The 23,043-nt window shown below is 48.4% G+C and overlaps 3 protein-coding genes across 3 annotated transcripts in view; 1 reads left to right on the top strand and 2 right to left on the bottom strand.

Moving 5' to 3' along the window:
• Positions 1-94: 94 nt before the first annotated feature.
• Positions 95-7,502, top strand: il17ra1a (interleukin 17 receptor A1a). Its single transcript, XM_060049482.1, has 11 exons — positions 95-389; positions 600-624; positions 780-926; positions 1,058-1,179; positions 1,356-1,482; positions 1,563-1,610; positions 1,706-1,845; positions 3,456-3,530; positions 3,751-3,820; positions 3,914-4,033; positions 4,571-7,502. Exons 1-11 carry the CDS (start codon positions 303-305, stop codon positions 6,064-6,066), a joined length of 2,457 nt encoding a protein of 818 aa, XP_059905465.1. The 5' UTR covers positions 95-302; the 3' UTR covers positions 6,067-7,502.
• Positions 6,478-10,748, bottom strand: tmem121b (transmembrane protein 121B). The gene has a single exon (XM_060049483.1). It carries the CDS (start codon positions 10,393-10,395, stop codon positions 9,130-9,132), a length of 1,266 nt encoding a protein of 421 aa, XP_059905466.1. The 5' UTR covers positions 10,396-10,748; the 3' UTR covers positions 6,478-9,129.
• A 111-nt stretch (positions 10,749-10,859) lies between these two features.
• mkrn1 (makorin, ring finger protein, 1) overlaps positions 10,860-23,043 on the bottom strand; it is a 13,342-nt gene continuing 1,158 nt past the window's right edge. Inside the window, exons 3-8 of the mRNA XM_060051045.1 lie at positions 18,558-18,773; positions 16,848-17,071; positions 15,545-15,759; positions 14,612-14,722; positions 13,449-13,593; positions 10,860-12,516 (exon numbers count right to left, since the gene is read on the bottom strand). Of these exons, the coding sequence (XP_059907028.1) occupies positions 12,298-12,516; positions 13,449-13,593; positions 14,612-14,722; positions 15,545-15,759; positions 16,848-17,071; positions 18,558-18,773 (1,130 nt within the window). The 3' untranslated portion in view covers positions 10,860-12,297. The remainder of the gene's footprint in view (positions 12,517-13,448; positions 13,594-14,611; positions 14,723-15,544; positions 15,760-16,847; positions 17,072-18,557; positions 18,774-23,043) is intronic.

The raw sequence follows: 23,043 nt of genomic DNA, 5'->3' as shown, positions 1-23,043 counted from the left end.
ACAGGAACAAAAAATGTAAAGTAATCTCATCTACATAAAATCACGTCCTCAGGTTAATTACTACCTACAGGTTAATGAGCTTTCAGGAAGTCCAACAGCACTCATACACACACTGCCGTACCAGGAAGTTGACTCACAAACGGCCGCTTGTCTGTTCAGATCTGTCCTGTACTTTACGACGCGGCTTCAAAAACAACCTCTCGGCGTCGATTTGTTGACCTTTTGAAGCGGGGATCGGACGTAAAATGGATCGAAAGTGCGCACAATGGGATTAACGAGGCGCTCCCCGTCCAACAGTAACTATGCGGCGGTATCTCGTCCTGATTTTCCTCCACGCTTCTCTCGGTTTGCGGATCGTCCCCGGGTCGTCCTCTGACTGTTCTCAACAGGTAGGGCCTAAATGTAAAATTAATAATATACCAGCCCTCTTAGCCTATACGTCTACATACATATGTGTAGGTGTGTAGTAGCCTAGTAGTGACTGTGGCCCTATTCATTGATGAATAAACAATTTATTATCATCAAAACATGATAATAAAAAAATATCATGTAGAAATTGTCCTGTAACAATATGGCCTTTGTGTTTGTTTTTTTCGCAGGGTTTGGGATGTAAAGTCCACATAAGTGAGTTTTAACGTGTTCACACTTGTCATTTCCACTCGCACCGCGTTGTTTGATTGACAGGCTCCATTATTGTATGTAGCCTACTGTGGGTATGCCTGTTGTCGGATCTGAATATTAAACAGCCTTTACCGTCGTCGTGTTGTGTTTTCGTTTAGATAACTGCATTGGCAGACGTCTGTCCGATAGGACCGAGTACATCCCCGCGGCCCCAGAGGGACTCGACGCCCGCTGGGAGACGCGAGAGGACGAGAAGGGGAACGTGTTCCCGGTCGTCCACGCGAGGTGGAACATGGTGGACGACGGTAAGCCTGGCTCACCATGTGTCCCTGGGACCACGTCGATGGGGGGGGGGGGGGGGGGGGGCTCACATTAAGGAGAAGAATGATCAGACTCTGAGAAGTTGAACTCGCACCTCTCTTCTGCCGCCACGCAGGGAGCATACGTTTCCTGAACGGAACGGAGCTCCACGTCCTGGTGAGGGACACCAACAAGGACCTCTGCGTTCGATACTCCTTCTCCCAGCGGTTAACCTCCAGGAACCCAGACGGAGAGAAGGTAAGGGGGGGGGGGGGGGGGGGGGGGGGATGGAGAGGAAGAGGAAGAGAGAGAGAGAGAGAGAGAGAGAGAGAGAGAGAGAGAGAGAGAGAGAGAGAGAGAGAGAGAGAGAGAGAGAGAGAGAGAGAGAGAGAGAGAGATATTACACACTCACATTGTTTTATCTCTTTTTCTAGTGGTCTTTCTCAGTCTCTACGGTCATGGTGGACCCCGGCCAGACGTATCTGGTCTCGGTCTTCAACATCCCCAAACCGGAGCCCTTTCACAGCAGTTACAACGTCCACAAGGAGATCACTGTCCCAGGTAGGACATGCCTATATATGGTCACAGCACTTCCTGTTTGTTGTATTTGTTATTACACTCACGATTCGTTGGTTTCTTAGGTTGCCAAGATCCCGTATTAAAGAAGAGCAAGTTCTGTGTTGAGCGCGGTGAGTAAAACCCGCACACTTCATTAATAATCCTGTTGTTGGTTTAGGGTTATGTGATTGGTCCATGTGATTGGTCGATGTATGGGTCCATACAGGAAGCCTTTGGAGCCCCAACGTGACCGAGGTGTTTGACGCCCACACGCTGTCTGTGGGCTTCTGCACTGACAGACTGGCCGAGCGATACATGGTGATCGCCGAGTGTGAAGGGAGGTATCAACGAAAGTTCGCCTACATGGTAGAGTACCCTGATTATTTATTTTCTTATTTATTTCAAGGTTTTATCCTTTTTTTATTGTAAAGTGAGTAAGACAGGACGGTATGGGAGAGAGAGGGGAAGACGTGCAGCAAAGGTCCACGGGCAGAAACCGAACCCCGGGTCGCTGCTAAGGACTGGGCCTTAAAGGTGAACTTATTATTCCACCATACACCGAGGTGGACACGCCCACTTGTGATGTCAGAAGAGGCCGATTTTCAAAAACGGCGTGTAACGGCTAACCACACTCACACCTGGTGGTGTAATAGGTCACCTTTAAGGGTACCCACTCGAGCCAGTGAACCACCGGTGCGCCCAAAGTCCCCTTCTCTTGTCTGTGGAATCTGTGCGTCAGCGACTTGAGTGTAATGCCCCCTTTTGATGCCCTTCTGCTAATTCTGTGTGGTACAATGTGGTACATCAAAGCCTGATGCGTTTCCTCCCTGCGTAACATGAGAGAAAAAAACAACGCCGTACACCCGAAAAACGACGTTTCTGAGTTTTGTACCGTTTAGCCGCGCCTGGTGTGCCCCAGTTTTCTGTAGAACACAGGATGCCTCGCAGGAAATTACCTCGGTGTTTTATGGTCGTCTTTATCTTCTCTGCTCTCTCTATGTCTCTCTCACACACGCTCACTCAGTCTCTCAGTCACTCACACACACACACCAGATCTTTATTGATATCCCAAACAATAGACGAGAAAGTATTCTCTCTTATAGCCTCTCTAGCAATGTAAACATAAATGTGACTCGGATTAGCGTCATGTAACAATCATAATATTAGACTGGTGATGGTGTTTATGGTTTGCACTTCGGGTTGGATGGTTGGTTTTGTCGAACCAGTTCTACTAGCCCGTCCACGGTTTGGCCAACAATGCTCTGTGTAAATCATTGAGAATACGTACCCAAAAGATTAGTGTTAGGATTGTACACAAGCCGGTTCATTGTGTTCTCAGTAAGATAGTAATCTTGGGTCTCCAGCTTCTTTATCCAAAGCAGGCTCATGTCAAGTGTTTGTGTACAGGCTGAGATCTCAAAGGGCCACACATTATCCCCTAACCTGAAGTTCTCCGAAGGTCAATGAAAAACCAAACCAGTGGGGAAGAAACCACCAGAGAGCAAGTCAACAGCCCTCTCTCCTTGCAACTGATGCCAAATTAGATGGATCCATCGCAGCCTTTTACTACGCTTCAATGTCATCGTCAAAAAGCCTTTCTGTCGAATGAAAACAGGGTTGAGCTGTGTGGGGATTTGAACACATGGGATCACAGAGAGATGGATGGCGAGCAGGTCCATATGTGCTCCGCTCTCTGTCCTTTTCGGCTGGGCCAAGTTGTAGTTAGGTTCAACTAAGGTCCCAAAAGATGTGTGGCATAAGATAAAACGTACAGGAGCTGGTCAGCGAATAGCTACAGTTGGAACTGGGTAACGTGGTGTTGTAGTGAACCCAACCGCCACGTCAGACGAGTTTAACTGAAAATGTTCAGGGTCACCCAGCGAATATATTTCAGCAGTAAGTTCCTTTAAGGTCATGCACGTTGGGATGGGTGTGGCCGGTACATAACCCAGTACTGTATTTGTGTTTCTTTACAGAACAAAATGGCGTCGTTGAATGTGACGTTTATTATGAAGGACTGGCCGTTGAGCTGCTGTCAGATGACTGTAGAGGTAACATCTGAAACCAACTGAAGAACCTGATCGACGAATCAAACATTCATCTCTTTAATAACAATAATAAGACAATAACAGATTGCGTGAAAGCAGTTTCTGCGTTTTGGTATCCCTTTTGCCCTTTCTTAATGGCAGAAAGCACCATATTTCTTTTATTGATTAAACTGACTAAAATCTTAAAATTCTGTATTGTTCATTTTGTGAATATGTTTTACAGATCCAGCCCTTCTTCCCAGAATGTTGGAACGACTGCGGCAGGCGAAGAAAGAACTTCTCTATCTGTGGAGGTATCAGTGACCTAACTACTACAGCCATAGACATACTGGTCAAATCTGTGTTGGTAACTGTGTTGTCACTACCCCTCTGTTCATATTTTACAGTGACACCCACCTCTTCCCCTGTGCTGTTTGCTCCCTACTCATGGATTGGATTCGGGTTGATCTTCCTGTGTGTGGTGATAGCATGCATATGGCAATATGTAATCCGAAAGCCTAAAAAATGTGGGTCAAATGTTATGCTTGTTATTTATACCTGTATTCTTTTTACTCTTGATTCAAAAGCATTTCCACTTTGGTTATTTATTTGGTCCGGTTAGAACACACTTTTAAAAGTCACATATTATACCACCAGATGTGAGTGTGATTAGCCTTAATAAGCCATTTTGAGTGGGTGTGTCCACCAAAGATGTGTGCTGGATAGATCAGTCTACCAGCCTACCCAGCAGATTGTAGAAAAACGTGCTCATCTATCCGTCATACATCTAGGTAGACACGCCCACTTGTGGAAGAGGACGAATTTCAAAACGACTTGTAACGTCCAATCACACTCACACCTGGTGGCATAACATGTTACCTTTTAAGACACTCATAACTGCACAGAATACTGTACTCAACCTGCACTTCGGTATTTAATGCTTCTTTTGCACTGGTTGGATGTCAAGTGCATTTCATTGGCTCTGTACCTGTCCTCTGCTTAATGACAATCAAGTTGATCTCATCTCATACCACCATGTCATTCGTCCCGTCCCCCTTCAGCAGTCGATCCCAGCGACGTCCATCTCACCTCCCGACCGATCGAAGAGGAGCGACTCCGGCTGGACTTGCAGCCCCCCAAGCTGCTGGTCATCTACTCCCAGGACCACCCGCTGTACCGCTCCGTGATCCTGAACCTCTGCGCCTTCCTCAAGTCCAAGTGCGGCACGGACGTGCTGGTGGACCTGCTGGACGCCACCATGGTGGGCACGGTGGGCACCACGCGCTGGCTGGAGTGGCAGCGGCGGCAGCTGCGGCACCCCCTGGACAAGATCCTGATCCTGTGCTCGCGGGGGGTGCAGGCCAAGTGGAGGGCCATGTGTGGCGAGGAGCGGGTGCTGCTGCGGGAGGACGTGCTCTCGCCCAACGACGACATGCTGGTGCCCTTCCTCAACCTCTTCCTGCCCAACATGCACCAGCCCGCCGCGCTGGGGAAGTACATCGTGGCGTACTTTGAGGACGTCAGCGACGAGCGCGACGTGCCGTCCGTCTTCGACATCGCCGTCAAGTACCGGCTGATGAAGCACTTCGAGGAGCTGTACTTCCGCGTCCTGGAGATGGAGATGTACCAGCCGGGCCGCGTCAACCACATCGAGGGCATTGGCAAGGAGGAGTACTTCACCTGTCCGTCGGGCCGGGCCCTGAGGGACGCCATCCGGACCTTCAAGGCCTTCCAGACGGAGAACCCGGATTGGTTTGAGGCGCAATGCGTCGCCAGCGAGGAGGACGCGGTGGCTCGGCAGAACCTGCTCAACCGGCTCCCGGACATCCCTCCGGTCCTGGAGTGCGTCCCTCTGATCCGCGACGGGACCCCCGTCTACATCAACGAGGCGTTGGTGCAGAGCGCCACCTCGGTGTACGTGCTGACGCCCGAGCTGAACAACCACGAAGGCGGCCGCCCCTCCGTGGCGGCGGCGGAGCCGAGGGTCAACCCCCCGTCCCTGGATCCGTACCGGGTGAACGCGCCGCTGGTCAATCGGCCCCATGGCGTCGTGAGGCAGCAGTGTCCGCACGGCCGCGACACAGAGGAGGGCCGCATGCTCCTGGCCGTGCCGTCGCTCAACCAGCCGCCGCTACCGGTCTGTCGGCAGTGGCTCAGCGTCCGGCAAGACACCGCTGGTCGCAGCCCTGTTGAGGACGATGAGGAAGAGGACGAGGAGGAGGAGCAGGAGGACGAGGAGTACGAGGAGCAGGAGGAGGGAACCCTGGTCTCATGCCCCGGCCCTGGGACAGGTCAAGGTCCAACAGAACCTCAGTACCCGTCCCGCTCAGACATTGAGAACCTGCGGCAGCTTCAGCTGCTGCTTGGGGGGTCCCATCCCGTCGAGGTAGGGGAGAATGAGCTTCTTTTGGGGCCCTCTGCCAAGGGCCCCAGCACGGGCTCCGATCAGGGCTACATCTCCAAGGAGCCTTCCCGGCGGAGCCAGCCAGAACCAGAGACTGATCCGCTGGTAGCTCTGGCAAGGCTGCAGCAGGAGCTGTTTCAGACTGCGCTCACATAGATAATAATGATAAAAGGACTGCTTTTATATTGCGCTTTTATCCAAAGTGCTTTACAATATTACCTGACATTCACCCGTTCATGTACACATTCACACACCGACGGCGGAGTCAACCAGGCAAGGAGACAGCCAGCTCGTCAGGAAGAGTCAGAGTGACGCGTCTCGCTCAGTGACGCCTCGACACTGAGCAAGGAGGGCCCGGTATCGAACTAGCAACCTTGCGGTTACCAGCCGACCCGCTCTACCTCCTGAGCTACTGCTGCCCAGATATTAAACACTTGTATTATTGACCCACCCCCCCCCCCCCCCCCCTCTATATTTCTGGCGGATCTTGGCCGCAGGAAATAAAAAGCACTCAATTCAACGGGGTGCTATCTCTCGAGATTTATTGACGTTTTTTTCAACCACATAAATACTCTGTTGTACAATCTACAGTACATACAATTGGTCATATCAATATTGATAACACACATTGTACAGGTAGAATGTCTGCTTTCTGTGAACCCCCTCTGATAATGAGTCATTGACCTGGAAGTGATTTAGGGTCAAATGAGAGCTAAGAGTGTATCTTAAAATAGCGACAACTCCGCATGCACCATTTTGTGGTTTGTTGTGAAATTTTGAAACCCAACCTGTGTGAACTTATTCAGCCTTTCTTTATTTATCCTCTTTTGCTAAGCCGAGTGGGTAATGACCCAATAAGTACGAACCGTACGCCTTTTGAAACAATTGTCGTGATTTAAATGTATGGTTGATCTAGCGCAGCGCAGGTCTGCTACGGTTTAAAAACTGCAGTCGGGAAAGAAAACTGTTGAAAAGCAGAGATTTAAAAATGGCATAGCATGCTGCCGACACTTATGATGCTATCAATAAGACATGGTTTAAAGAAGGGTCAAACTTTCTTGAGTCACCAAGCACTTAACTCTCGCCTCTAGAAACAGCGCCATCTCTGCTTAACCATTGCTAATTCAATTTCATTGTTATATCTTGTAATGGAGGGGATTTCGCCGGGGAATACAGAATACAAAATACAAACGACTGAGACACCAAGTGTCTGAGTACCTGTTGTGTTTGATACCGTCTCTTGCACTGTTCATGAGATTTGGTTTGAGTATTTGGTAACTCTTTAACAACTTTGGCATGTGACCGGTGACAAGAAAAACACAAAAAGACAACTCTCAGTGTGGTCATCTTGCTATATCAAGTCAAGTCCAGAACCGATTGTGAACTAACACCATACAGAATGTGACTAATAACACACAGCGGTATAAGTATCTAACGTGATTCAGAAGGCAGAAGCAGGGGGTGTAGTTCATGATTCCTCAACTGTTGGTCAATGCTAAATTATGCAATTAACCCAGTTAAAGTTTCATAAAACTTTCTGTGACTGAATAGAACGGTAATAATAAAGAAATAGATCCATCGATTGCACAATATCGAATGTATTTGACATGTATTTTTGTATTTAAACCTGCATTATGCAAGTGTGTCCCTTAAGGGAGAGGGGGAGATGAACCAGAATAAAATGATGAGAAAAATTCCCTTGATATATTGAATCTTGGATGCGTTTTAGATTAGATAGCTTGAGGGAGTAAATAATTGCACTAGAAAAGTCACATGGTGCATGTTTAAATGTCCTACAATTGTATCACTGTTACTAATGTGAAGTAATTGCAAGTAATCCCATTTCAGAGGCGTCACTGTAGTTGGGTGACACCTTTAACGCAGGTGCCACTAACCCATGTCACTAATTATAGTTCCTTTTATGGACCCAACACCTGATGAGTGACACAGGTGTCACTCCTAAGTAATTATGGATCCTTTTTTCAGACCAGAGCACAGGTTGTCGACTCCACTAGTGTAGATAAGTCTACTGCCTGACCATGCCATAAAAGGAGCAGACCCCTAATTAGAGTAACGAGCAACACCTGTTGAGAAGTGGATATCAACAGTCCACTGTTGATTTTGGGCCACACAGTAAAACAAGGCACAAATCAACCACCGCTGGGGAAAGGGGAACACATCAGGGTTGAGGCACTAAAAACTAAACGTACAACCATCTGAATAAAGGATCGTCACTGAATGTCTGCACCATATTGCACAATGGAAGTCCTTGTGCACTATATATATATTCTATCATACCGTCCGGACCACCCCCGCTAGATAAAACAGAAGCTTGTGAAATACTCTTACATATCGTGTGCTGAGGTAATACTATCACTTAAACCTATACTTCTCTGTACATATAGCTACTGTATATTTGTATGCTAAGGAAGCAGAAGCCTTTTCCGTGTGCTGACGAAATTCAATCATACTCCTTTGCCGACACAGATTGTCTCAATATTTCCAAACAATAAACTCTACTCTTCATCATGTTTAGCTTACAACTATAACTTATAAGTCGTTGCCAATATGGTGGTACACAAATCGTGTGTTTGGATGTTCTTCATGATTGACAGAGGACCAACCTAGACCCACTTAGTAGTAGTAGTAGTAGTAGTAGTAGTAGTAGTAGCCTACAATCATATCACAACAAACTAAACATACATAAACCAATCCATCCAGATTGTACCTTTTATGATGATCTAGTGGCGAGATAATAAAGAAGTACGCCTGTGTGAATCAACAATGGCCTCATGCCCATTTGGATGTTTTGTGGATGTCAACACAAGTGCCTTCCGTTTGCGAGATTGGGATACATTGTAAAAGTCACCACAAACCAGCAGACGAGCGGAAATATACACCATAAGACAGCCTAATTCAGAGCAATATCCATAGATCATTTAAATAGTTAGTATATCCAACATTGCACACCAACACGGTTCACGGTTAAAGTGCCTTTCAGTACAAGTGCACATCAACGACGTTTCGACGACAGACTTTACCCAACTTGAAATTGTCCAAACATGTCTTCTATTGCACGTGTTCCTGTCTGAAAACTACGCGGGAACTTTATAGCACCTTTTTGTTTGGGTCTGAAATAAATGACAGTGCCATCATAATCCCCCCCCCTATTCCCCCTTCGACGATATTCTTCACAAAAAAAAGGCAGAAGTCTCACTTTTACGATTGTGTGGTGACGGCCAGCGTGTTAACATAGCCGTGCGGGCACATGTCGTTTTCAGAAACACCGTGGGAAAACTGAGCCGTGTTCCCCGCGTTGGCAAACCTCCTCGCACCCCTCACCGCGAGACACTGCTCCACGAGCTCCAGACACTTGCACGCGAGCAAAAACACGTTCTTAAACATAAACACGGACACTGGCATGTTGTACACGTACACCTGAAAACACCGCACCACCAGCAAGGGCGCGTTGACCACCACGCCGCCCAAAAACCGCGCCCACACCCAGCGGCACCGCATCTCCGAGGCTGTCAGCTCGTACAGCCACAGCACCGGGACGCCCAGCGCCACGAAGTACACCGCGATGACGGTGTACTTCAGGTACGGCGTGGGGATCTCGCCCTTCAGCAGCATCTCCACCAGGGTGAAGCCGTCCAGCAGGTCCAGACACGTGCCCAGGAAGCAGCTGGTGGCGTGGTGCCGCGTCGCCCCGTTCAGGTCCTCGATGATCGCGTTGATCAGGCAGTGGAGAAGCGGCGCCGATAGCAGCACGACCATCTTGAAGCCCGTGACGCCACAAGGCACCTTGAGCGCAACGAGGTCCAGGATCGACGTCTCCAGCACGAGCACCACCTTGGGGGTGCACGCGATCACGTAGATGAGCCACGCCAGGTAGGCGTACGTGAACTCGCCCAGGTTGCAGCCGAAGATGGAGTTCTTCTGGTGGAAGCCGCAGGCCCGTTCGCGCTTGCTGCGGGCGTTCTTGATGAAGAAGATCCCCCAGCCCGAGATGACCACGAGGTCCGTGGCGATCCACGAGCACCAGTACAGGTCGGTGAACACGATGAGGTAGAAGTCCAGCACGCCTCCTTGGAAGAGGAGGAGGAGGAAGCACAGCGCCTTGTACAGCGCACCGCGCTTGGACTTCTGCACAAACAGCGGCGCGGTCTGCATGAATTCCCCCGATGTCATGATGGAGGTGGAGGTAGCGGTGTTGGTGGAGGTGGCGGTGGCGGTGGCGGAGGAGACCAGGGGCCTGGCGCTGCTGCTGCGGCTCCCCTCCGAAATGAGGCTGGCTGCGGCGGCGGCGGACGTCGGGGTGTCTCGTCTCCTCCTGGACGAGGCGCTGCTGGGGAACAGCTGGCCGTTCTCCGCGGCTGTGGACGACGAGCGGTGACAGGTCGTCGCTGGGGAACGCGGGAAACCGCTGCTGATGCTGCTGGCCCTGTTTGGATGGTCGTGCTGCCTTCCAGTTTGTGCGATCATTGTATTGGAGCGAGTGCCCCTCGCCCCTTTGTATTCTGTTCTTGTTTGATTTCCAGATAGATACTTTAAAGGGGGGCTGCCAGAGAGAGCGATAGGGCAAGTTGAAAGCAAGACATGGAGTGGGATCTGATAACGGAATGGAATGGTCTTACCTTTCTGTGATGAAGGGCGAAAATATCCCCAGAATGTCAAATCGATCCCTATTTTCAACAGAAGGTATATTATCCTCCCATATAATCTCCCATTATGACCGGAGAGTTAATTATAAAATTCGAGTTATCTTCGTAATTAAATCCGTTAAATCGACGAAAATGAGTTCTCATGCATTTAAAAAATGTAACACACACACACACACACACACACACACACACACACACACACACACACACACACACACACACACACACACACACACACACACACACACACACACACACACACACACACACACACACACGCCAAAGTAGTTGATAATAAACTTTAATTTCAAGTTAAGATGGATGATGGTGGTGGGACATAGAAAACACACATTTCAGTATAAACATATGCATTCCAGATGGACTTCAACAGATTCGGACCAGCTAGTAGACTTTGTGCAGTTTGAGTATTCTGTCAGCAGGGCTTAATATGCAATCGATCACTGAAGCAAATAGAAAGTTATCTACAATTCGTAGACGGGTGAACGGGGCGAGGTGGTGGTGGTGGAGGTGGAGAGGGAGGGGGGAGGGGGAAATAGTCATCTTCTGCATTTTAAGTCGGCTGATGTCAAAGCATCCAAATCACAACAGTCGCCCGTCGCGCGCGTTGCCGACGCGTCTGATCAGGGACTAAAGGGTTTACCTCAGGCGAACCCGGGAACAGGGTGGAACGGGACAGACAGACAGACACACAGACAGACAGATGTGGACTTGAAAATGATAATAAAGAGGAGGACTCCAGTTTGACCGGTCGCTCTCTCCCCCCCTGAGGAGGCGTAGGAGACGGGACAGGGAGGCAGTGGGGCCGATGAAAAGAGTGCAGTTGTGCGTTACAATTTGTGAACCTGACTTCACCGCCCCAGCTCAGATCAGTGCATGAAGAGGAGAGGGTGGAGGAGGTGGAGGAGGAGGAGGAGGAGGTGGTGGTGGTGGACACGACCGCAGCCATCTCCAGGACTAACCACAGCGGTCAGTGTGCCAACGGGTCACCTCTGTACCCCCTTCCCCCCCCCCCCCCCCCGCAAACAGACCCATTCTCAAGAAAAACTATGTACATGAAAGTGCCTGGGTAAACAACAAACGAGGTCGAACCCACACGAATAAACTTGATAATAATTTCTGAAGCAATATTCAAAATAATAAAATTTAACTTTGTTAATTTTCTATGTCAGTTCGCCTTCCCCCCCACCCCTCCCCCCCCCCAGCTTATGTTAATGTTATTCTGCCTTGTATTAACGAACCACACATAATGGATTCAGGACAGGGTTTCTTCCTTGAGTAACGAACCACACATTGTAATGGATTCAGGGTATAGGATTTGGTCTACAAAAGGTGGGTTTGCTTTGTGTGTGACTGCGGCAGCTGCTCTGGTTTATTTGACCCTTGTTTCTAGAATTTCGTCTGGTTTTTTTTGTGTGTATTTTATACGTTTTATTCAATTCATGGATCATTTTCATTTGGCCTTCCTAAAAAGGCACAGTCACAACACAAGGGTGAGGAGGGGGGAGAGTAGGGAGGGAGATTGGGGGAGAGGGGGGGGGGGGGGAGTGCTACTGTTCATTACTCTCACAAGACAGTTCATTCTAGTGCCTAGCATAATTGAGGTGTCGGGGGGGGGGGGGGAGGGGGAGGGTAAAGATGTCGTAATTTTAAGGATTTGGGGGCGGGGCTATTGGGGGATTTTGGGGGCGGGGCCAGGGGCCAGCTATAGGTAGATCTCGTAGATGTCGTCGAGCTCTTCGTGAAACAAGTCCCACTCGTCCTCCGAGTCGGTGACGTCCTCGTCCTCGTCGGCGCCGGCGGCCAGCAGCATCAGCAGCATCTCGCTGAGCTCGAAGGTCACCATCTCCTCGTCCTCGTTGTCCAGAGAGTCTGAGCTCTCCCGCTCGTCCAGGAGGTCCCAGAGGGGTATGTGCCGCCCACTCTGCAACGGGGGGTGGGGGAGAAAGCTTTAGTTCCCTCAAGGGGCTGGGCATTGATGGAATTAGATCTATGCATGTCAAGATAAGCAATGAGCATATATTTTTCTATTTTCTATATCTTTTATCGTCCATATCCATGTGAATGTTTTATTTTTTCCTGATCTGGTTTATGCTGTGTTCAAGCGACTGTGACTTCCACACTGGGGATCAATAAAGTATCTATCTATCTATCTATCTATCTAAGCTTACGAGTCGGAAATAACAACCGTGTTGTGGTTACGTTGGAGTGTTTGGATGTTTAAAGTGTGGTAGTGGATTGAAACTAGTTTTCCTTCGTCTCTGACGTTTGAAACCTTGCGTTTGAGCCTTTGAAGTGCATATCCCTCTCGTCGTAAATAATTGATGCCATAAAACTGGGCGTCATGGTTATCCTCATTTCATAACCATGGAATACCATTCAAAGACGATAAAGTTAATATTTCAGTTTCCTTCCTTCTTTGGTCCTCTGTAGTATTTTGTATCTATAATATGTCGTCAAACAGGCCTGCACGTAAGGGGTGTGTACGTATGAACAAGGAAACAGTGATCGTTAAATAGGAGTTTCTGCCTTGTCAATGGTTGACCCTCGGTGAACTCCCTTCTCACCTGAGTGATCCATTTCCTCAATTCTTGAAATTAAATTAACATTCCCCTCAACAACAGCTGTTCCCAACATACTGCATCGGTTAATGCATAGGACAGGTGAATCAGAATCACCCGAAACCAAGAACAATACAGAAGAAAGGAAATAATATGTTATTTCCTTTCCGGAACATATTTACATATATTCATACCAAGAGCCGATCAGGACGGCTGCGCCTGTTCAGCCGCGAGTGTCAGAAACATAAGCTCATGGAGAATCAGAGTGGGAGGGGGGGAGCGCTTGTTTTCCTACCCGGTTCCTCCCGTTGGAGCCAGCCTGCCGCCGCTGGGGCTGGGCCTCCTCCAACCTGCCGTCCGGGAAGGCGTGCTTGTAGAAGCAGTTGGAGCCGAACGGGCAGGTGCCCCGGCCCTCGTCGAAGTACCGGCACGACTTGGTCCTACGAGGGATCAGGGGGTCAGAGGTCAGGGGTTCAGGGGATCAGACGTCAGGGGGTCAGAGGTCAGGGGGTCAGAGGTCAGGGGGTCAGGGGTCAACGTTAGCGATTCATCTTAAGATTGATGTGGCAAGGACGTACAACAGTTGTCCGTCCTGCTACTTAAAAATAGTACTTAGCATTGTGTAGCATCCTATTCTAGCTCCCTCCTTTAGCATTGTGTAGCATCCTATTCTAGCTCTCTTTAGCATTGTGTAGCATCCTATTCTAGCTCTCTTTAGCATTGTGTAGCATCCTATTCTAGCTCTCTTTAGCATTATGTAGCATCCTATTCTAGCTCTCTTTAGCATTGTGTAGCATCCTATTCTAGCGCTCTTTAGCATTGTGTAGCATCCTATTCTAGCTCTCTTTGTTGTATACGGGGAATGGGTTAGCTAACAATCGTTACTGCTTGGCACTTGGTTCTATGAACATCCTTACTTTACAGACAGCGATATATCGTTGTTTCTCTTTCTTCTGACAAATGTACTTATTGTCCATCACTTTTGATAAATGTGTCTGCTACATACCCTAAATGTTAATGTTAATGTAGGATCAGATCATCATCTCACATTCCCTTTAGAGCACGGTCAAAACAACCGATCAGGTTGATGAGAAAGAGAGAAAGAAAAGCATGCTAAGAAAAATAAAGGATTGATGAGAAAGAGAGGGAATAGCCACTAAAATTAGCCTTCCAATTGGTATGCAATAAGCCGTCTGCAAATATAACGAGGTCCTCAAAAATGACAACCACAATGCATCAAAATGCAGTTTCCTGCAAAGGTTTCCTCTGCTGATAAGAAACTAGGGCAAAACAAAAAGATTAACTGGGTGCAGAATGTCTTACCTAACCAAACTTTTGGTTTTACCTGCCAGTCATTATATACAGTTATAAATATAGTCATATTCATGTTTCACTGAGATACTTGCACTCGCTGTAACTCCTGGTGGGTAAGTAGGAAGAACAATCTGTTTTCATTACCCCATGCCATCCTTGTATTTCTGGATCAGCTTCTGCTTGTCTTCTTTGTCCTCTACCCAGTACTCACTCGGGATGACGAAGTTGGATGTAATCCGACACTCTGGGCAAGACCTGGAGAGGAAGCAGAAAGCATTGTGAAGAGGCTGCATTCCTTCTGTCATGCCCACAATCATTCAGGCGCAATGCTGATTCATTCATAGATTAATTTATCAATCCCGTTTTAGCTTCAACTATTGACACCATTTTGACGATAAAGGCGTAAAATGTATTCAGGTTAAAAACGTATTCAGCGTTAAACGTGTAAAAACGTATTCCCGTTAACCATACAAACGTATTCCTGTTATAACCACGTCAACGTATTCCCGTAAAACGTATTCATGCTACCCACGTAAACATATTCATGTTAACCACGTTAACGTATTCCCGTTAACCACGTAGGGTAAGGAAATGGGAATAAGTTTAGGTGGTAAACATGGGAATGTTAACCACGTAGGGTATCCCCGTTGACCGTGTAAACGTATTCCTGTAAAAACACGTAAACGTATTTGCGTTAAACACGTAACCGTGTTCAACCAAACAAAGAAGAAACCATGTAATGTACACAAGGTTCACTGATCACTCCTTTTTGCTCGGCTTAGCTCAGGAGGTGGAGCAGATGTCTTGCAACCGAAAGGTTGCTAGTTCGATCCCCAGCTCCTCCTAGCTTGAGTGTTGATGTGTCCCTGAGCGAGACACTTAACCCTAACTGCTCCTGACGAGCTGGCTCTCGCCTTGCATGGTCGACTCTGCCGTCGGTGGGTCAATGTGTGTATTAACCGATGTAAGTCGCTTTGGACAAAAGCGTCTGCTAAATGCCCTTACTGTAATTGCACAACACATCCATGTTTTTCCCGGCGTTGTGAGGTCTCTCTGGGAGCCCACGCCGAAACTCACTTGATGATCTTGCTCTCGAACTGCTTGGCGCTCCTCCACTTGCGGATGCACTTGAGGCAGTAGCAGTGGCTGCAGTTGGACAGGATGCCGAAGCGCCGCTCGCTGGGGTTGGTCTTCTCGAACACCACCTCCATGCACACGCCGCACATCATGTCCTTGCTGCGCTGGACGGCGAACGAGATCTCCATGTCCTTCTCGTGCGCCTCGATGCAGGCCTGGAGGGAGGAGAGGAGTAGGAGAGCGGCCGTGAGGAGGGAGGGAGCGTGATACTCTGGAGGACTTTGCCGCCCACTAGTGGTTGACGTCTAGCGTCGCACGTCCGTCCTGATCTCCTGAAAGTTGCACAGAAATCGCCTCAGAATATATTTTTTTAATTACAATACGTCTGCTTTACTTCCAACTGAACTTTGGGAAGATTGCAATTTTTGGAAATCAACTGGTGCCGTTTGTGTTGATTGATTTACTTAATTGATGCCTGGGTTTGAATGGTTGGATGTGTGGGTGCGGTCACTGCTGATTGGCTAACCAGGTGTCACCTTGGTTTAAAGATGTGTGGGCCACACACACACAGCCCCCTCAAGCTCAGCAAAGTTGTGTGTCTGTAGTTTACCCGTCTTGTTTTGTATGGTGTGCAGGTGATGTGCATTTAAGTTCTGGGAATCTGAGGTGGAACTGGACACTTTTACACTTCTATGCTACATCCAGTTCCCTAAGGCTGGCCCGAACACATGAAGGAAACGCATGCTTTATATTGAGCCGATAAAAAATATAAGGAACATAGCCAGGGCTTTATAACCCAGTAGAAAGTCTCAACCCAGTTCCCCCATTAGATGGCAGCAAACCCAAAACGGGTTGGAGGCTATTTAAGGTCATGTTGCGCAATATCTCACTTCCAGCTGCTGCACAGGTGAAGTGTTGGGCAATATCCTTCAAAACAAAAAACACAGGTTCTCCACTCCCTTTTTGGTGAACCCTTCTTGCCATCACACGGTGCCAGAGTAATTTAGCGCAGTGGTCCCCAACCTATGGTTCGGGGGCCAGTACCGGCTGCCGGACCATAGGTTGGGTCGGTGTCCCGATTGTCAAGGTGTCCCTGAGCGAGACACCTCACCCTAACTGCTCCAGACGAGCTGGTGGTCGCCCTACATGACTGACTCCGCCATCGGTGTGGGAATGTGTGTGTGAATGAGGGAATGAAGAAGTAGTGCACATCGCAACAGTTCAAAAAGACAACAACAACTGTAGAGCGACTGCATCCTAGCCACGCCCGGCTCCTCCCCCTGATGGTCGTTGCCGTGGTTACCTTGGTATGGTCCGACCGCTGGGCGTTGTCGGTCGGGTGGAGCACCTGCAGGCCGCACATGTCGCACACGTCGCCGTGGAGATAGGCGCAGTTGACGCCGTAGCGGCACTCGCCGGCGGCGGCGTACGGACACAGCTGCTTCCGGCGCTCCTTTTCCTCCGGGCCCGCCTCCTTCTCCGTTTCCTTGGAGACGGCCTGGGGCCCCTCCCCTTCACCGGGCTCCGCTGCAAGGGGGAACGCAAAAAGGAAGGGGGGGGGGGTATCACAATAAGAGCGTAAGGAAATGAGTGCGGCCCAGGGGTGGATATCAAAATAAGAGCGTAAGGAAACTAATGTGGCATAGGGGTGAATATCAAAATTAGAGCGGGAGGAAACGAGTAGGTCAAGGGTTAAATATCGAAAAAAGCACAACTGGACTTTTGTAGAACTATTAAGGAGCATAAGAATTGTTTTTCAATGTCAATGAATGAATTGATTATTCATCGATTGTTAATTTTCTCAGCCGAGTTGACGGATCATTTATTGTATCATAAAATACCCCTATAAGCAGTACATGAACGGTAATTGTCCTTGGACAAGTGACAATACCAAAAATAGTCAATTCTGTTCTGTTTATTAGGAATAATCTCATTGATTGTTTCAGTAATCAAACAGATCCTTCTCTCTTAAACCCTTCAACCTAATACGTTTACAGCACAATGGAAACTAAATTACAACCATAACGTCCATGATTCATTCCTGGCGTGCCAGCTCCACCGCCTGTACCTAAAGCTTTGTCTCTGTGTTAAAGAGGGAGAAACACAGCTAAAGCATCCAGGACCCACTCTCTCTTCTATATATAACCCAATGAACAGACCAGCTCCTTGTGTCCACCCTCCTGTCAGAACAACCTACTCAGATCTCCTCTCCCATCCTGAGCTGCTGCCAAATCCTTCACCGGGAGGAATGGTCGATTTATAGACGCATGCAACACTAGGCAATATGAAATGCTGGTTTTAAATATGCTGGATATATGCACTTCTTTAAAAGTGTTAATCAAAACCAGGGAAAGGATGAATTAATGAATGTGTGTGTGTGTGTGTGCGCGCGCGTGTGTGTGTGAGAGAGTCAAAAAGGCACGATTTACTGTGCGTTAACTCCCTGTTCAACGTTCCGTCAGGAGCGAAAGTGACAGGCCATTATTACATTTACTGCTCAACTAATCTACGGAACACCTGCAAATAAGGACGCGGCTAAATACATACTTCAAGAGCCTCCATTGCTGTAGTGAGACCGGTAACATGCGAGAGCTATTGTTTGAGTTTAATTCTTTAGAGATGGCCATCCCTCAGCCATCAGCGAGAGGAATGCCCTGTGAGGGCATCAGCATTTAGTTGACTGCCTCACAATGAGACGACTGATTGAGCTCCAGGCTCAATCAGATACGAGCTGAGTAACAGAGGGGAGGGAGGGAGGGAGGGAGGGAGGGAGGGAGTAGAGAAGCTGCCGATGATTTCTGGCCGCTTCGTTTTTCAAAACCCCTCCCTGTTAGATGGCTCCCCTCCCGACTCACCTACGTCGGCTTGGAACGGATTCTATTCTTTTTTTTTATTTGAGAGTAGGACAGGAAGTATTGGGAGAGAGAGAGGGGAAGACGTGCAGCAAAGGAACCCGGGGTCGAACCCTGGTCACCGCCCTGATCGCTTTTTCTCCCCTGCTCCTGCGTCTTACCCCGGCCGCAGTAGGGCTGTCCCGGCACGAACTCGGCGGCGTTGACCCAGCCCACGGCCCCCGCGGCGCCCTCTGGTGGGTCGGGGGCGCCGGCGGGGGGGCGGGGCTGGGCGGCGGAGGGCAGCGGCGACCCCGGGGACCCCTTCACGTCGTCCTGCTGGGGGGGCTCGGAGTGCTCGAACCTGGGGAGGGACACGCCGACGGAGAGGGTGGAGGTTAGAGAGGGGTGTGTGTGTGTGTGTGTGTGTGTGTGTGTGTGTGTGTGTGTGTGTGTGTGTGTGTGTGTGTGTGTGTGTGTGTGTGTGTGTGTGTGTGCGCGCGCGCGCGCGCAATGAAAGAAGAATCCGAAAAGGTACAAGTGAGATACACTATGAGCAAAACGTCTGTTTAAAATCTTCTCACATGATAAACATGTGAATATGATATATATATATATTGTCATTTAAAATATCAATAATCCAATAAAACAATGATGGCATTAGGAGCCAGAGTTCAGTCATTACCCTAACATAAGCCAGCTGCCGGTATTCAACGTTACACAATGTCAAAAACGTAAGCCAGCCTGTTATTCCATTGAACCATAATTAGTTTGACTGACATGGACTGAAGTGACGGAACAGGCCGACACACCCGGTTTGGGTGTCAAAACCTTATCCATCTTTCACAAGCGAGTTACCCGAGGCTTACCGCTGTCGGAGGCTCGCCTTGGGATGGAGATCGCCGATACGAAGACAAGCGTCTTACACCGTCGCCTCTTGTTCCCCGACAGGAAACGGAGGGCGAGTGGACAGACCGCGTTTAAGCTGGTTCCACTGCTGTATCTACACCGTAGCCCCACACAACTGCCTCAACGCACAACATCAGCGTCAACGCACAACATCAGCCTCAACGCACAACGTCAGCCTCAACACACAACATCAGCCTCAACGCACAACATCAGCCTCAACGCACAACATCAGCCTCAACGCACAACGTCAGCCTCAACACACAACATCAGCCTCAACACACAACATCAGCGTCAACGCACAACATCAGCCTCAACGCACAACATCAGCCTCAACGCACAACGTCAGCCTCAACACACAACATCAGCCTCAACACACAACATCAGCGTCAACGCACAACATCAGCCTCAACGCACAACATCAGCCTCAACGCACAACATCAGCCTCAACGCACAACGTCAGCCTCAACGCACAACATCAGCCTCAACGCACAACTTCAACCTCAACGCACAACATCAGCCTCAACGCACAACATCAGCCTCAACACACAACATCAGCCTCAACGCACAACATCAGCCTCAACACACAACATCAGCGTCAACGCACAACATCAGCCTCAACGCACAACATCAGCCTCAACGCACAACATCAGCCTCAACGCACAACGTCAGCCTCAACACACAACATCAGCCTCAACGCACAACTTCAACCTCAACGCACAACATCAGCCTCAACGCACAACATCAGCCTCAACACACAACATCAGCCTCAACGCACAACATCAGCCTCAACGCACAACATCAGCCTCAACGCACAACATCAGCCTCAACGCACAACGTCAGCCTCAACACACAACGTCAGCCTCAACACACAACATCAGCCTCAACGCACAACGTCAGCCTCAACACACAACGTCAGCCTCAACGCACAACATCAGCCTCAACGCACAACATCAGCCTCAACGCACAACGTCAGCCTCAACGCACAACGTCAGCCTCAACGCACAACGTCAGCCTCAACGCACAACGTCAGCCTCAACGCACAACATCAGCCTCAACGCACAACATCAGCCTCAACGCACAACGTCAGCCTCAACGCACAACGTCAGCCTCAACGCACAACGTCAGCCTCAACGCACAACGTCAGCCTCAACGCACAACGTCAGCCTCAACGCACAACGTCAGCCTCAACGCACAACGTCAGCCTCAACGCACAACGTCAGCCTCAACGCACAACGTCAGCCTCAACGCACAACATCAGCCTCAACGCACAACGTCAGCCTCAACGCACAACGTCAGCCTCAACGCACAACATCAGCCTCAACAAACGGAGCACGAGGTTATCAGTCTTCACACATCTGGTCTGTGGGAGATTGTTTAAACGGTAGCACCTCGTCTTCTTGTTCAAAAACAAACCGGCAGTAATTCAATTCCCTTTCATTGGCAGCTGTGGATATTGGAAAAAATAATCCAAACGGGGAAATTCTGAGAACCTAAGTGGTTTAACGGCCTTGTTCAAGGTCAAGGTTGCTTTATTCATACCCGTGGGTCAATTTGGTTTGCAGGGCAAGAAAAGGGCGTTCACACACTTACATACACAGTAAAAAAAAGAAAAAAAAAGGACACAACAAAAATACAGAAGACAAGACAGACACGCAGACAAAAATCACAGAGGTGCTCAGTACATCAGAACCCTAGTGGTGCTGCAACAATTTATTCATATAGATAATGGCTGCAGGAACAAAACTGTTCCTGTAGCGGTTTGTTCTGCTTTTGGGAACTTTGAGCCTCTGTCTGGAGGGAAGCAGCTGAAATGCACTGTTTAAAGGCTGGGTGTAATCACTTTGAACGGATTGCGATAACCTCTGTAACTGTTTGGTGTACAGGGCTTCCAGGGCTTGATTGGGGTTCTAGAATCAATGTCTGCAGATCTAACCATAATGAAGATGATAAATACGTTTTGTGATTCCTATGGAGTGGACTATAACAAGATGTGGCAACAGCGATTGTCTTGAATAAAAATTTAAAAAACTTGAAAGAAATCCAATGCTAATATTTAGTGAGCTAATATGCTAATGCTAATATCTGATAGCAGAACGCTAACACATCATGTCCTCTGCAATACAGATAAGTACGTCTTCTGGTGACCTCAGTCTGTAAAAAGAACCAATATCGTTTGTTCAACAACCGCTTCTTCCACTGCGACCAGTAAACAGAATCTCGTTTCGCAGTGGCATTGGAAAGACGCAGCAAAAATTAGAACCATGTGGAATGCAGACTCAGAGGGTCCTTTTAGCAATGACACTCACAGCATGTGGTTAGCCTAAAGCACTGGGTTAGCTAGCAGCATTTGGTTAGCTTAAAGCACTGGGTTAGCTAGCAGCATTTGGTTAGCTTAAAGCACTGGGTTAGCTAGCAGCATTTGGTTAGCTTAAAGCACTGGGTTAGCATGTAGCATTTGGTTAGCTTAAAGCACTGGGTTAGCATGTAGCATTTGGTTAGCTTAAAGCACTGGGTTAGCATGTAGCATTTGGTTAGCTTAAAGCACTGGGTTAGCTAGCAGCATGTGGTTAGCTTAAAGCACTGGGTTAGCTAGCAGCATTTCGTTAGCTTAAAGCACTGGGTTAGCATGTAGCATTTGGTTAGCTTAAAGCACTGTGTTAGCTAGCAGCATTTCGTTAGCTTAAAGCACTGGGTTAGCATTAAGCAGTTGGTTAGCTTAAAGCACTGGGTTAGCATGTAGCATTTGGTTAGAGCACTGGGTTAGCTAGCAGCATTTGGTTAGCCTAAAGCACTGGGTTAGCATGTTACATTTGGCTAGCTTAAAGCACTGGGTTAGCATGTAGCATTTGGTTAGCTTAAAGCACTGGGTTAGCATGTAGCATTTGGTTAACTTAAAGCACTGGGTTAGCTAGCAGCATTTCGTTATCTTATAGCACCATGTTACCTAGCAGCATTTGGTTAGCTTAAAGCACTGGGTTAGCTAGCAGCATTTGGTTAGCTTAAAGCACTGGGTTAGCATGTAGCATTTGGTTAGCTTAAAGCACTGGGTTAGCATGTAGCATTTGGTTAGCTTAAAGTACTGGGTTAGCTAGCGGCATTTGGTTAGCTTAAAGCACGGGGTTGGCTAGCAACATTTGGTTCCTGCGCGGTAGCCTGGTATGGCCAACCTGAAACTCTTGATAACACCGGGGATATTGACACAGGGAAGTCAGCTCTACCTTTTAGCAGTTCATTTCATTAAATAAACAAAATCAAATCAAAAAGTAATCATTAGCTGTCCTAAAACAGCCGTGGCGTCACGGCCCAAGATCAAACTAGTCAAAGTAAGTATCGTTACACAGATTTTTAAACATGAAATAAAGAAAATGACAGATCTAGAGAATAAGAATATTTCTTCAATAATCCCCTCCTCTTGGCACAAGTCAACTTTCAGTTTTTAAGCATATTATGTCTTCTAATTCAACCCCCACATCCAATCTCCAGATGTAATGTCATCTCACTAAACTCAAGCATCTAATGTCCCCTGCGTGTTGAAAACACTGTCGTTCCCCTGCTGAAGACACATTATGCACGAACATGAAAACACAAGGGCTCTGATTCACAACCGACTCGGAGTGGGGCTTCTCTCCACCCACACACATGAGACACGCACGCTGCAGAGAATGGAGGCTTGTCAACATGTGGTGTTGGCATTTCTTATTCAGTAATGTCCTCGGCCTATTTCTACATCGCATGCTAAAACAAAACAAAACACTGTTC

Source organism: Gadus macrocephalus, chromosome 4 (assembly GCF_031168955.1).
Source record: "Gadus macrocephalus chromosome 4, ASM3116895v1".
Lineage (NCBI taxonomy): Eukaryota > Metazoa > Chordata > Actinopteri > Gadiformes > Gadidae > Gadus > Gadus macrocephalus.
This window is presented reverse-complemented; position numbering and strand designations above follow the sequence as displayed.

Bases quoted from the DNA above. Each gene is read 5' to 3' on its own strand.
- tmem121b (XM_060049483.1), bottom strand. From the start codon at position 10,395: ATGATCGCACAAACTGGAAGGCAGCACGACCATCCAAACAGGGCCAGC.
- il17ra1a (XM_060049482.1), top strand. From the start codon at position 303: ATGCGGCGGTATCTCGTCCTGATTTTCCTCCACGCTTCTCTCGGTTTG. The intron at 1,846-3,455 runs GTAGAGTACCCT...GTTTCTTTACAG, and splicing joins AACGAAAGTTCGCCTACATG to AACAAAATGGCGTCGTTGAA. The intron at 4,034-4,570 runs GTGGGTCAAATG...CCCCTTCAGCAG, and splicing joins AATCCGAAAGCCTAAAAAAT to TCGATCCCAGCGACGTCCAT.